We start from the raw sequence: 15,769 nt of genomic DNA on the forward strand, positions 1-15,769 counted from the left end.
TCATAACTTGTGAACCAGCCACCTGTGCCTTCTATGAGGATGTGAAAAGAATCTGAAGAGAGATCAAAGGACAATGTCTTGGCAGCAAAAAGAATCATCTCAACAAATTTGGTGGACTGAGACCATTACGTGTATGTATGTATAAATGCGTGGGGGTTATAAGGGAGTTAGTTTTAACTAGTAAAGTTATATGTCAACAGTTCATAATAACAGGAATCTATTTACTTGTAATAAATAATAATTCTTATTAAGTACAGAAATCTGGTCTATATTTTAATGTCTAAATACACAAGTAAGTTGGGGAATTTCATGCATACTTTGATAAAATATTTTCTGGCGACTCCAGGAGTAGCAAGCCTTGACTTGTAGCACGCTCTCCCAGTAAGGCATGGCATCCCTCAACAAGCATATCAATAATAACATGACTGCACTTTAAAATCTTTTTACAACAGCTGCAGTTTGAAAACAAGCTTCAATAAGACTGTCGTTGTCAATATTTCTTGATTTTCCTTTAAAGCCAGTCAAGATTCTATCATTATGAATTTCAAAAAAGACACATTCTAAACAAAAAGCAATTTTTTTTTTTAATTCATAGAGCCATAAGAGTCATAGAGATGTAAGCATGGAAACGGATGCTTCAGTCCAACTCGTCCATGCCAACCAGATATCCTAAATTAATCCAGTCCCATTTCCCAGCACTTGGCCCATATCCCTCTAAACTCTTCCTATTCATATACTCATCCAGATGCCTTTTAAATGTTACAATTGTACAAGCCTCCACCACTTCCTCTGGCAGCTCATTCTATACACGCACCACCCTCTGCGTGAAAACATTGCCCCTTACGTCTATTTTATATCTTTCCCCTCTCACCCTAAACCTGTGCCCTCTAGTTCTGGACTCCCCCACCCCATGGAAAATACCTTGTCTATATACCTTATCTATGTCCCCAAGAGTTTATAAACCTCTATAAGGTCTCCCCCGCATCCCAACCTTCCATGCTCCAGAGAAAATAGCCCCAGCCTATTCAGCCTCACCCTAGAGCTCAAACCCTCCAACCCTGGCAAAATCCTTATAAACCATTTCTGAACTCCCTCAAGTTTCACAACATCCTTCCAAAAGGACGGGTACCAGAACTGCACACAATATTCCAAAAGTGGCCTTACCAATGCCCTGTAAAGCTGCAACATTACCTCCTAACTCCTATATCCAATGCTCTGACCAAGAAAGGAAAGCATGCCTGCGACTCCATTTTCAAGAAGTATGAACCTGCACTTCAAGGTCTCTCTGTTCAGCAACACTCCCCTGGACCTTACTATTAAGTATATAAGTCCTGTCCTGATTTGTCTTTCCAAAATGCAGCACCTCACAGTTATCTAAATTAAACACAATCTGCCACTCTTCTGCCCATTGGCCCATATGATCTTGGTCCCATTGTAACCTGAAGTAACCTTCGCTGTCCATTACGCCTGCAATTTTGTGCTAACTATACCTCCTATGTTCACATCCAAATCATTTACATAAATTACGAAAAGCAGTGAACACAGCAACAATCCTTGTGGCACAGGCCTCGAGTATGAAAAGCAGCCCTCCACCACCACGCTCTATCTTCTACCTTAAAGCCAGTTATGTATCCAAGTGGCTAGTTCTCCCTGTATTCCATGTGATCTAATCTTGCTAATGAATCTACCATGAGGAACCTTATGAACGCCTTACTGAAGTTCACATAGATCACATCCACTGCTCTGCCCTCAAAAATCCTCTTTGTTATTTCTTCAAAAAACAAGAAATCTTGTTAGTGAAACAAGATTTCCCATGCAAAAAGCCATGTTGACTATTCCTCATCAGTCCTTGTCTTTCCAAATACATATAAATCCAGTCCCTCAGGCTCATCGGTCTATAGTTTCCTAGCTTGTCCTTAACACCTTTCTTAATTTGTGGCACCACGTTAGCCAACCTTCAGTCTTCCAACACCTCACCTGTGACCACCAATGATACAAATATCTCTGCAAGGGGCCCAGCAATCACTTCCCTAGCTTCCCACAGAATTCCAAGTTACACGTGATCAAGTCCTGGGGATTAATCCAACTTTATGCGTTTTAAGACATTCAGCAGCTCCTCCTCTGTAATATGCATGTTTTTCCAAAATGTCACCATCTATTTCCCTAATTCTGTATCTTCCACATCCTCCTCCACAGTAAACACTGATGCAAACTACATGTTTACTATCACCCCCATCTCCTGCAGTTCCAAACATTAGCTGCCTGCCTGGTCTTTGAGGGGCCCAATTTTCTCCCGAATCACCCTTTTTCCTTAAAACATTTATAAAATTCCTTTGGATTCTCCTTCACGCTATTTGCCAAAGCTATCTCATGTCCCTTTTTTGCCCTCCTGATTTCCCTCTTAAGTATACTCCTACTGCCTTTAAACTCTTCTGAGGATTCACTCAACCTCTGCTGTCTATACCTGACATATGCTTCTTTCTTTTTCTTGACCAAAACCTCAATTTCCCTAGTCATCCAACATTCCTTACACCTACCAGCCTTGTGTTTCACCCTAACTGGAACATACTGTATCTGTACTCTCGTTATCTCATTTTTGAAGGCTTCCCATTTTCCAGCTGCCCCTTTACCTGTGAACATCCGCCCCCAATCAACTTTTGAAAATTATTGCCTAATACTGTCAAAATTGGCCTTCCTCCAATTTAGAACTTTAACTTTTAGACCCAGTCTCTCCTTTTCCATCACTATTTTAAAACTAATAGAATTATGGTTGCTGGCCCCAAAGTGCTCCCTCACTGACACCACTTCCCTGCCTTATTTCCCAAGAGTAGGTCAAGGTTTTCACCTTCTCTAGTAAGTACATCCACATACTAAATCAGAAAACTTTCTTGTACACACCTCTAACAAATTCCTCTCCATCTAAACCCTTAATACTATGACAGTCCCAGTCTATGTTTGGAAAATTAAAATCCACTACCAATAACCACCCTAATATTCTTATGGATAACTGATATCAACTAAATCTTTATATTTCCATAAAACTGAGCTTTATTTTTCTCATGACCTGCAAATATAAAGAGTCATGAGGATGAACCTGCGTCAAGGAACAATGGTGTAACACCTTCTGGCCCTCCCCTCTGTTTTTCTCCTTGTGTTGAATCATGCTCACATCATTCAAAATTCTGCTTCCTGTGCCATCACATCAAGTACCATTCACCCATCACCCATGTTTTCTGACCTTCTGTGGCGCCTGGTTAAACAATGTCTCAGTTTTAAAAGTTTGCAACCTTGTCTTCCATTTCCTCCAGCTGCACAACTCTTGAGATATTTATGCTCTTCTAATGCTGACCATTAAACATTCCAATTTTTTAGAAGTAAAATTGCTGCGCCATTGGTGGCTGTGCTGAGCCTCCGAATCCCTAAACTTGAATTAGGAGGCTAAACTCATTTTCCATAACTAAACGTCTCAATGTTTCCACCAATACAGATTGTAAAACTTTCTTCTTTGACCAAGCTTTTGATCATCAGCCTTAATATCTCCAGGTACCTCAACTTCAACACACACCATGCACACATCCCAATCTGCCATGTCAAGTTCTCACACCACCCTAGAAGAGTTATTTTAGGACTGAGTGGAAACTAAATCCAGAATCTTTCTCCTCTGCATAGGTGCATTTAACCAGTCAGTTTGGGAAAACCAGAAAGAACCTTCTAAAACAACAGTAGAGAGTTCTACAAAAGCATATTACTGAGGATGCTGGCCATCTAAAATACAAACAGGAAATGGTGGGCATATTCAGCACTTGACAGCATCTGTGGAAAGGAAACAGATAATGTCAGACAACAGGCTATCAACATGAAACATTAACTCTGCTTCCCATTCTACAGACCTGCTTAGTATTTCCAGCATTTTCTGTCTTTACATTAAAACAGATCTTTGTAGATTAAATAATACGGAATAGGAATAATCTATTCAGCCATCAAGCTAGCTCCACCATTCGATAAGATCGTGGCTCATTTTATCATGGCCTTAACTCAATTTTTCGACTCTCAACTCATTCATGAAACAAAAATCTATCTAACACAATCTTTATCATATTCAATAACATAGCCTTTAATGCTCACCGGCAAAGAGAATTTCAAACATCAACAATTCTCAAAGAAAAAAAACTTCCAGATTTCCATTGTATATGGGCAACATAAAGGAAGTCAGAAAATGAAAGAAGCAGCCATACATATACATACCCTGCAGGAAATTGCATTAAGCACATTGGACAGCTCTCCAGCTCCAGTTCTCCTGGTATCTGTGTGTCAGGCCTTCCTTTATTGACAGCAGCTACTGTCATCTTGCTGGTGGTACAGAACCCATCAACAGAGAATGAATGGTCCTGGCATTCCCCTGTAATTACATCATCATCATTGTCCTCGGCACACAATATCTCTTTCATTCCCACAATGTGCTGTTTTATCTTCCCCTTGTGGGGCTTCAGGTTGGACTGTAGCTCAAGCACTGACTGCTTTGGTTCCCTTTCGTTTTGCTGAAGAGACGCAATGGGACAGTGAATAACATCAACTGGCATATTTTCTCTGCCATGTTGCTCATCCACTAGGTAAGATTTCTGGTGCTTGCTTGCAGCAGATTCTGGAGAGAACAGTGATGGATCTATTCCAAAAATATCCCCAGGTGTTAAATTTTCTTTTGGCTTATCTATAGAAGATAAATTGCTTTCACTTTTCATTGATATAGAAAGTTGAGATCTGCCCATTTGGGGTTCAGAGCTATGAATCATATCCGTTTTCCTAAACGAATCATCCCTCTGATTGAGGAACAAGTGAGATTTGCGTTTTATTTTCAGATTCACTGCTCTGCACACAGGTGGAAAAGGTATCCATGTAAAAGTCTCTTTTCCTGCAGAGATAACCGGTTCTGTGGTTTTGAGTATCTGTTAAGGATAAAATTAAAAGACAGTCAAGTTTAACCAATATCGGCATCCTGCATATACAAACAGCATTATTTATTCCCATAAGATAAATTACCATTACAATAGGAAAGTATTCAGCTAAACTTAAATCTGTCCTTTTTTTTAGGTATTCATATGATATGGGCATACCTGGCTAGACCAGCAACTATCACCCAACCCCTAAATGTCCACAGGACAGTTAAAAGTCAACCACATTGCTGAGGGTCTGCAGTCACTTTTGGGCCAGACCAGGCAAGGACGGCAGTTTCCTTCTGTAAGGAAGTTAGTGAAGCAAATGGGTGTTTCCAACATCAACAATGCTTTGATGGTCACCATTAGACTCTTAATTCCACATTTTTAATTGAATTCAAATTCCACCATCTTACCATGTAGATTTGAACTTAGGTACCTGGATTAATAGTTGAATGACAATACCAGCAGGCCATCACCTGCTATGGGAGAACATTTCCCATCTGCAGTAAGAGATACAACATTCTCCAAATGCTCCTATTTAGTCTCTTCTTTCCCAAATACAATAATTCATGACTGCATTTTAATTGATGAGATTCTGGGCAACAGTAACTTTCTTTCTGCGATAATGTCACTCAAAGGCACTTGGATGAGATAGTGGAAGCTTGAAATTACTTTGGTACATATGTTCCAGTCATCAGCACTTTGGGACAGGAAAAATTAAAAAAAACTTGTTGCTAATATACTAAGTCCTAAATGTTCATACTTTGCTCATGCCTGCAAAATGTTATATGTCAAGTGCACTCAGTGGTTACCCTGTCCCACCATGTCAAAAAACCCTGGTCTGGATTTTCCAATCAATTATTTTAATATCTAATTAATCCTGACTGCATTACAGCAACTTTGCACTCTGTAACATGGAATGTGTTTTATAATACTGTCATATACACACCACAATATATGCATGAGCACGCTAGTAGATATTCAATAATAGGTCATTGAAATAGAGATAGGAGTGCTTTACGTATACAAAACAATTCACACATAAGATCTGCCTGTTTTGCGCTCCAGCTATATAACACGCTGGGTATAGAATATAAAGTATTAACCAAGATGTAACAGCACATCTAAAAATTGAGTAAGATTACCCTTGAAGCAATGTACAGAGTTTTGGACTCTATAGTACCAGAGCGTTGAAGCAATAGGCAAGAGAAGATAACAGATTCACTGGAAGGCTTTGCAATGCCGATTGTTATAACTGTGCCTCCCCTTTAACATCCCAGCTAGTGCCCAGACCAGATTCAGGAATATTAACTGTTTTGTCAGTGTTATTTGATGAGGCTTTGAGTGTCCGGAAACAAACAGAGAAAGCTGAAGAAACTCAGCAGATCTGGCAGCATCTGTGGAGTCAGAAACTCCACAAATTCTCTCTCCACAGACCTTACCAGACCTGCTGAGTTTCTCCAGCTTTCTCTGTTTGTTTCACATTTCCAGCATTTGCAGTATTTAGCCCTCAAGTAAAGGTTTGTGTCCAGGGAAACACTCAGGTCATGGGTAACCCATCTTCCAAGAAAGGAAACATTAAGTTTATATGGAAAGCTAATACAGCTGCCTGCTTTAAATTAGTTGGAGGAACCAAACTAGAAGTAGCAATCCACGAGTAAGGATTTTGCATCAACAGCGCTATTTCCCTTCCCTGGAATCTCAAACAAAGAAGAAGACTCAACAGAATCCACATTGGATCAAGGACTTGTTGATCTGAACAGCCCATTTCCAATGCAGAATTACACAGAAAATATATGTAAGCCAACAACAGCTGAATTGCTATTAAGTCATAGAGATGCACAGCATGGAAAGACCCTTCAATCCAACTTGTCCATGCTGACCAGATATCCCAAACTAATCTAGTCCCATTTGCAGCACTTGGCCCATATTCCTCTAAATCCTTTCTATTCACATACCCACCCAGATGCCTATGAAATGTGGCAATTCTACCAGCCTCCACCACTTCCTCTGACAGCTCATACGTGCACAACCCTCTGCATGAAAACATTGCCCCTTAAGTCCCTTTTATATTTTTCCTGTCTCACCCTAAACATAATTCTAGTTCTGGACTCCCCCACCCCAGGGAAAAGATTTTGTCTATTTATCCTATCCATGTCCGTCATGATTTTATAAACCTCCATAAGGTCACCCCTCAGCCCCTGACACTCCAGGGAAAACAGCCCCAGCCTGTTCAGCCTCTCCCCATAGCTCAAATCCTCAAACCCTGGCAACATCCTTGTAAACCTTTTCTGAACCCTTCCAAGTTTCACAACATCGTTCAGATAGGAAGGAGACCAGAACTGAATGCAATATTCCAACAGTGGCCGAACCAACATCCTGTACAACCGCAACATGACCTCCCAACTCCTATACTCAATAGTCTGACCAATAAAAGAAAGCATACCAAATATCTTCTTCATTATCCTATCTACCTGCAACTCTACTTTCAAGGAGCTATGAATCTGCACTCCAAGGGCTCTTTGTTCATCAACACTCCCTAGGACCTTACCATAAAGTGTATAAGTCCTGCTAAGATTTGTTTTCCCAAAATGTAGCATCTCGCATTTACCTGAATTAAACTCCATCTGCCACTCCTCAGCCCACTGGCCCATCTGATCCCATTGAGGTAACATTCTTTGCTGCCCACTACACCTCCAATTTTGGTGTCATTTGCAAACTTACTAACTATACCTCTTATGTTCATATCCAAATCATTTACATAAATGATGAAAAGTAGTGGACCCAGCACCCATCCTTGTGGCACTCCACTGGTCACAGGCCTTCAGTCTGAAAAACAACCCTCCACCACCACCTTCTGTCTTCTACCTTCGAGCCAGTTATTCTTATACATGTTGGCACTAGAAACAGTTGAGTCTGTTAAACTGACTGCATTCTCTCACATCACCCACCCACCCCAAAACTCAACTCGAACCGACTTAATCAATTATCCAAATCAGCATTTTAAAGGTGAAATTCCAAAATCATCGGCTTGTAAAAAAAAACCAAGGAGAACTAATAAACATTATGAATCAGCTCATCAGGATAATACTGAATAGTCGTCTTTAAACCTATCCTGGTCCTGGAACTGAGACCCAACTGGAAGCTACTGATAGAAAATTCAGCAAAGACTCCAACTCTAGGGAGACAGTTATTACCTGACACTGAAGGTGTGCAAATATTACTTACCACATATCTGCAATCCTGCATGTAGGCACAGGCTGCTTCATGATCTGATGTTTTACAAATGAAACTGAAACTGTGCATTAACCAAATAATATCCCAACCTTTGACCTCATGATAGGAAAATCATTACCTGACACATTGATGAAGTAGCTGAAGCTGGTTGACTTAAGTACTCTATCCTGAGGCACTCCAGTGGTGATAACATGAGACTGAGATGACTGGGTACCAAACACCATAATTACCTTACTGTGCAATATGTATGACTCCAAACAGCAGAAAGATTTACTCTGGTTCCCACTACAACTTTGGTAGGGGTCCCTGATGTCACAGTTGATCAAACACTGTCTGGAATCACTCTAGACTCACCTTTGGAATTCAGCTTGTATATCCATCGCTGGACCAAGCTCAAGGCAAAAGACATCTATTTAATTCACCAGTAATCTTTAGGGAAAGAAAATCTGCCATCCTCATTCAGTCTAATTTGTTATCTGAGACCAGTCAATGTGGGTGACTTTTATTTTTGGAAATTTTTAACTTTTCTTTCTTTACAAAACCATAAAAGGAACATAAATTGCAACACCAGCAAACATTATTCTATATACATATAACAATGAATAAAAAAAAGAAAAAAACCCACAACAGCAACAATATACCCGAAGCACAACTGTACCCATGTGCAAAACAGACAAATCAATAAAGACAGTTATTGAACAAAAGAACAAGCAAAACAGCTCAGTACAACAAAACATTAGCTCTCAACCTCCAAGATCACTCGATATTGCACATAAAATATTTGGAATTCTTCCTTCAAGATCATCACGTACACTAAATCAGAACGCTATGGCTTCACGAAAGCTCTAGTTAAAATGGCAGATAAATCTACATCCAAGTAGTCCAGAAAGGGTTGCCATATCCTATAAAACCTCTCTGTTTTATGGAGTACATATTTGTGAAAAAGTCCAGAGAGATATGTTCCATAAAAAGCCTATACCAACCCAGCAGACCTGGGGGAGGGTGGGTGGGGACACCTGTGGCAGGTCTACAAACAATGAGTGAGAGTACCGATGTTAATCTTATACTTAGGACAAACTTTGAGAGACAGTCTGGAGCCTGATGAACCCTATGTAAAATCTTCATCTGTATGGCATGAGTCCTATTACAAAGCGAGATCTTCCTCGCATTCTCGCAAATGTCCCCCCATGCCTCCATAGAAATTTCAACCCCAATTCCCTCTCCCAAACCACGCAAAGCCGCTCAACGTCTTCTGAATGATCACCCCCCAGCATATGATAAAGCGTACTAATAGAGAGAGTACTTTTAGCATCTCCAAAGTAGATCTACAGGGTTTGGTCAAAAACGTGGTCCCTTCTTGAATAAAATCCCTGACCTGAGAAAAGCAGAAATGGTCTTGACCATATTTATAAGTTATTTAGTTAAAGGACATCATTATTTCACCTTCAAATAAATCACCCAAACTGGAGATTCCCCTGGCTGCCCAGAGCTTAAATCCATGGTCCATTACCCCCAGTTGAAAATCCAGCATATCCACTATAGGGGTAAGAAATGTCATTGTGGACATATTACCCTCCCTCTGCCGCATTATCCTCCATGCCTTAACAGTATTAATAACAATTGGATTACGGCAATATTACATGACCATCTTCATTTTATCTAAGAACAAAAGGCTGATGAGGGGACGTTTTTTCTGGGAGGCCTCAATACCTAGCCACATTGATGCCGAGTCTTTATAGGCCCAATCACTAACAAACGATAGAAGAGAACTTAATTTGTATCTTCGAATATCTGGGAAATCCACTGCCCCCAAACCATGTGACAACTACAGTTTAGACAACTTGATAAGAGGCCGCCTATGGCGCCAAATAAAAAAGCTAAACCATCCATTAAGTCTCTGGAATATTTGTCTTGGGAAAATCAGAGGAAACATTTGTACAGGATAGAGCAAAAAGGGGGGAAAACATTCATTTTGATAAGAAATACCCGGCCTAGCCAGGATATAGGAAGCGCTTCTCATCGCTTAATCCTGTCAAGCAAGCATAATTGGCCTTAAACAACCGATAAATGACAGGAGTAATACAGAAGCTTAAATAAGAAAAACCCTCCTGTGATCATTTGAAGGGGAACTGTAATTCACCCTCAACCTCAGATGTTTTCCTAAGACCTCCCATAGGCATAGTCTCTGATTTTGAGAGATTAATGGATGTAGGTTTGCTCGCTGAGCTGGAAGGTTCATTTCCAGACGTTTTGTCACCCTATAAGGTAACATCTTCAGCGGGCCTCTGGGCAAAGCACTGTTGATCATTTCTGCTTTCTATTTATATTTATATGAAAACAACACATGTGGACTAAATATTGAACTACAGAAGCAATCACCCCAACATCCATAAACGAAGCTGCATCAGAACATTACTCCAGTGAGCTACCACACACTGCAGCACAGAGGACCTACGTAGAGCAGAGGAAAATCACCTATACAGTGTAATCAAAAAGAACAGATACCCAATGAACACAGTCCGCAGATTTCTCAGCAACAAATCCAAACAAGCAGACAAAACACGTCCAGAAACCCTCGCCACCCTCCCCTACATCAACGAAATCTCAGAAATGACTGCCAGACTACTCAGACCGCTTGGTATCATGGTAGCCCACAAACCCAACACACTAAAACAGCAGATAATGAACTTGAAAGACCCTACACAGACAAAAGGCAAAACTCATGGTATTTACAAAATACTGTGCAAGGACTGTAACAAACACGACATTGGACAAGCAGGCAGAAAACTAGCCACCAGGAAAAATGAACATCAACTAGCCACAAAATGACATGACCCTCTCTCACTAGTATCCTTAAATACAGAGGAAGAAGGACACCACTTCGACTGGGACAACACATCCATTCTAGGATAAGCCAAACAGAGACACACACGAGAATTCCTGGAAACATGGCATTCCAACTGGAACTCTATCAACAATCACATCGAGTTAGACATCACCACCAGAAATGATGTCACTACCGGAAATGACATCACCAACCCAAAAAACCTCAAACATATAAATAGAAAGCAGGAATTATCAACAGCACTTCACCCAGAGGCCCACTAAAGATATTACCTCGTAGGGTGACAAAACATCTGGAAATGAACCTTCCAGCTCAACGAGCAAACCTACAACGAGAACCTCAACCTGAGCTACAAATCTTCTCAAAACTCATTGAGAGATTGATCTTGTAGCCCGAAAAGGAGCCAAATGATAAGATAGAATACCAATCCAAATAATAGAGGATACCGAAACCTGTGGATTCAACAGAAAAACCAGATCATCTGCATATAATGAGATCTTATGTGACTTAGATCCTACTTTTGGGACGACTATATTAGGATCCCTACGGATCGCCTCTGCCAGCGGCTCAATCACCAAAGTGAAAAGTAATGACAAAAGGGGACAGCCTTCCCGACTGCCCCTACAAATATCAAAATTATTAGACCTCACACCATTGGTGAGAACCGCTGCTTCAGTATAGAGGACCCTCACCCACTTAATAAAAACCTCCCCCAATCCAAATCACTAAAGGGTGTAAAAAAAGATATCGCTAGTCAACCCGATCAAATGCTTCTTCTCCGCCTAAGGAGACCACTAATCCTTGAACCTAATGCTGCTGATAAGCTTGAATCATATTCAGCAATCTCCAGACATTATTCGAGGATGTACGGCCATTTTATAAAATCAGTGTGATCGTCCCTAACAATGGAAGGCAGCACAATTTCCAATCTTAATGCAAAAGCCTTGGACAAAATTTTAAAATCAGAGTTCAGAAGTGAGATTGGCCTATAAGAGACACATTCCTCTGGAGTCTTCCCTTTCTGAAGGATAAGAGAAACCTTAGCCTCTCTCAAGGATGGTGGGTGACGATCATGGCTGAACAAGTCATTACACATCCAGCATTGGTCCCAAAATATGCTTGCAAATTCCTTATAAAACTCACTGGGGAACTCATTAGGACCAGGCACGTTCCCACTCTGCATCTGTCTCACAGCCTCCTATACCGTTAAAGGGCTGTTAAGAAAAGATGCTTGCTCAGGAGTGACACTTGGAAGATCCAAGTTCTTAAAGAAAGACCCATCTTAACCCATCCATCCTCACAATGCTTAGACTGATATAGCTCAAAATAGAATTTCCAAAATGCTGCATTGATCTTTTTAGAGTCACAAGTGACCATCCTGATCAAGATAATGGACTGGGTGGCACTGTTTCTCCTAGCAAGATACATTGAGTACCTGCCCAGCTTGTTCACCATGTTCAAACAATCACTGTTTTGGAAAGGAGATTCCCTTCCTTGCCATGTGTGTAAGCACAGAGTTCAGGGTGAACCGAAGAGCCGTAACCCACTGCAATTTAACCAATGACGGTTTATCAAAATACGCCCTCTTAGTGGCCTCAAGCAGGCGTTGTTTCTTCCCCTTCCGTCATTTCTGACTACTGCAGTAAGAAATTATTATTCCCCCTGGCATAAGCTTTAGCCGTCTCCCAAAGAATGAAAGGGTTACTGGCCATGTCCGAACTGATGGATAAAAATACCTTGAATTTGCGAAGAAAATATTCAATGAACTTATTATCCCTAAGAATAAAGGGATCCAATCGTAATGTCAAAAGCCTACTACACTACCCTTAACCTCAGTCTCTAAGTAGACTGCAGCAGGATCCAAAATAGCGATATTTCCAATTGCACAGGATGGTACCAAATCCAAGGATAATGCAGGGGCTAGGAAGAGATCAATCCTGGTGTGACATTTATGTGGATTAGAAATGTGTGTGACTCTTAACTGTCCCTGAAATGGCCTAGCAAGCCACTCAGATGTGGTCAAACAAGAAGCTCACCACTGCCTTCTCAAGGTCATTTAAGACTGGGCAATAAATACTGACCTTACCAGCAGCATCCACCTTCTAAACGATGAAAACAAATACCTTCTCTGGGCTTGGAGGCAGGTCTGGCACTGGCACAGTTTTCCAATTTGTCACTTCTCTGTCCAGAAAGATAGATTTTATCAATACAGCCCAAATGTGGTCATTCTCATTCAAATCATCGTTGTTTAGCCAGTTGGAAACAGCAAATGGCAACCTGAAAATACATGGACTTTAGTGTCAATTGCAATAGTCATTTATGTGTTTATTTTTCCTAAATCTCTAATTTTGTGCCCCACTACTGAACTTGTTATCTTGTTCATAAAGATGCTGTTTGCCATAACATTACATATGTCTGAGTACCTACCACTGTCTCTTTTTAATTTCAGGTTGAGTGCTGCTAGTCTAAAGGAACAGTTCAGTTGTGGAGGATGAACCATGAATAAGTCTCAATAAAAGATTCACATCTTAAATAACAAGGTATAGCTTATTACATCTCAGCAACCATACTGTACACAGATTAAGAAACTAACTGTTTATAGCAAAAGTTAAAGAAGACATGTAGACTCCATGCCAGACTTCCAAATGGTTCTTCACTACAAGACCAGACTGGGAGGGGTTTGGGATAGTTCAAACATTAACTGTTTCCGAACCATTAGTTTTTACAGCATTTACCTGCTGATGGGAGGGAGTATTGTTGTGTGCAATACAAAGCTGCTGCATTTATACCTGCATGAATCACTGCACTTCAAAATTATATAAAATGTTTGACAACGGATGAAAAGGCTACTACTGTATATAATGAGTTGTACTTAATATAGAATGAATATATTATCGCATATAAATGTCTTATTAAAATTAACAGTAGTGTATCTAACTATTTTCAATCGAGGCCAATCCCATAATAGGTAAAAGCACAAGTTAAAGTATAAAACAGACTTTCCCTTTTATTTCATGGATATGGTGATGGATTTGATCATGAAGGTTACCTCAGATCACAACAGGATCTTGATCAGATGGGCCAATGGGCTGAGAAGTGCCAGATGGAATTTAATTCAGATAAATGCGAGGTGCTGCATTTTGGGAAAGCAAATCTTAGCAGGACTTATACACTTAATGGTAAGGTCCTAGGGAGTGTTGCTGAACAAAGAGCCCTTGGAGTGCAGGTTCATAGCTCCTTGAAAGTGGAGTCGCAGGTAGATAGGATAGTGAAGAAGGCATTTGGTATGGTTTCTTTTATTGGTCAGAGTATTGAGTACAGGAGTTGGGAGGTCATGTTGTAGCTGTACAGGACATCGGTTAGGCCACTGTTGGAATATTGCATGCAATTCTGGTCTCCTTCCTATCAGAAAGATGTTATGAAACTTGAAAGGGTTCAGAAAAGATTTACAAGGATGTTGCCAGGGTTGGAGGACTGAGCTATAGAGAGAGGCTGAACAGGCTGGGGCTGTATTCCCTGGAGTGTCAGAGGCTGAGGGGTGACCTTTTAGAGGTTTACAAAATCACGAGGGGCATGGATAGGATAAATAGACAAAGTTTTTTCCCTGGGGTCGGGGAGTCCAGAACTAGAGGGTATAGGTTTAGGGTGAGAGTGGAAAGATATAAAAGGGACCTAAGTGGCACAGAGGGTGGTATGTGTATGGAATGAGCTGCCAGAGGAAGTGGTGGAGGCTGGTACAATTGCAACATTTAAGAGGCATCTGGATGGGTATATGAATAGAAAGGGTTTGGAGGGATATGGGCCGGGTGCTGGCAGGTGGGACTAGGTTGGGTTGGGATGGGATATCTGGTCGGCATGGACGGGTTGGACCGAAGGGTCTGTTTCCGTGCTGTACATCTCTAAGACTCTATAACTACCAAGTTTATGTTAAACGAGATTTTTTTTAAAACCCAGATAGTGAAATAGCGTATATTCACGGCCGTCATTGTGTGAGGTACAGCTCAGGAACGGGTTAGTGGTCAGAATTGTGCTGATACTCTTTACACGGAGAATTAGACTTTAGTTTCCTTTCGCTAGGGTGGACTTGCAACTAGTCAGCTTGTTCTTTATTTACTGTGATCGTTTTAATCGTTTGATGAGAAAGTCAGTGGGCCGTAAACCGCGGTAACTTACTCCTTCCTCTGAGCTCCTGGCTGGTCTCTGGTAGAATCACTACCAGTTTCTTTAATTAAATGGCAGACAGCCGGGAGCCGTGGGTTAGGGTTTAACTCCCTCCGAGATTGGTCAGGAACTCTCTTCCGCTTTAACTTCAGCTTCTTCTCTTCGGCCATGAGCGACCGGAGATTAACTGACTGCGTTAACCATTCAACATTTCCCCTTTCTTCGCCAAATTCGCTTTCATTGACTCCTCGCTACCGTCTGATTTAAATTTCTCGCCTCTCTGTTTGGTCCTTCCGTTATATTTCAACTGGCGCCAGCTGCTCAAACGGTACAAGCTTGCCGCCAAAATAAACTGCCGCCTTGTTAAAGCGGGAATATTTTATTTTAATTTAATAGCATCAAACTCCCCAAAAAAAATCCGCCTGTTAAGTTGAAGCAAACGCTAAAAGTAATTTAAACCATCGTTCACGTTTTGGAAAATCATATTGGAAAAGTATGATTTTGAGTTGTTCAACCTAAAAGTTTTACTTCCAATGTAATTGTTGCGTTTTTCTCTGCTAACTCGGTGTACAATTGCTGTGCTGTGATGGCT

At 40.8% G+C, this 15,769-nt stretch overlaps 1 protein-coding gene across 2 annotated transcripts in view; it reads right to left on the minus strand.

The window, feature by feature from the left end:
• Nucleotides 1-15,473, minus strand: part of LOC122540380 (uncharacterized) — a 30,630-nt gene extending 15,157 nt beyond the window's left edge. Inside the window, exons 1-3 of one of the 2 annotated variants that reach the window (XM_043676024.2) lie at nucleotides 15,190-15,473; nucleotides 13,140-13,197; nucleotides 4,246-4,943 (exon numbers count right to left, since the gene is read on the minus strand). In XM_043676024.2, coding sequence (XP_043531959.2) covers nucleotides 4,246-4,943; nucleotides 13,140-13,197; nucleotides 15,190-15,347 — 914 coding nt within the window. In that variant the 5' untranslated portion in view covers nucleotides 15,348-15,473. Of the gene's footprint in view, nucleotides 1-4,245; nucleotides 4,944-13,139; nucleotides 13,294-15,189 lie in introns of both variants that reach the window. The other variant, XM_043676023.2, reaches the window with a different exon arrangement.
• Between the last annotated feature and the right edge of the window lie 296 nt (nucleotides 15,474-15,769).

The sequence above is a fragment of the Chiloscyllium plagiosum genome, unplaced genomic scaffold (assembly GCF_037043375.1).
Source record: "Chiloscyllium plagiosum isolate Xiang-an unplaced genomic scaffold, Cpla_swu_hap1 HiC_scaffold_37, whole genome shotgun sequence".
NCBI lineage: Eukaryota > Metazoa > Chordata > Chondrichthyes > Orectolobiformes > Hemiscylliidae > Chiloscyllium > Chiloscyllium plagiosum.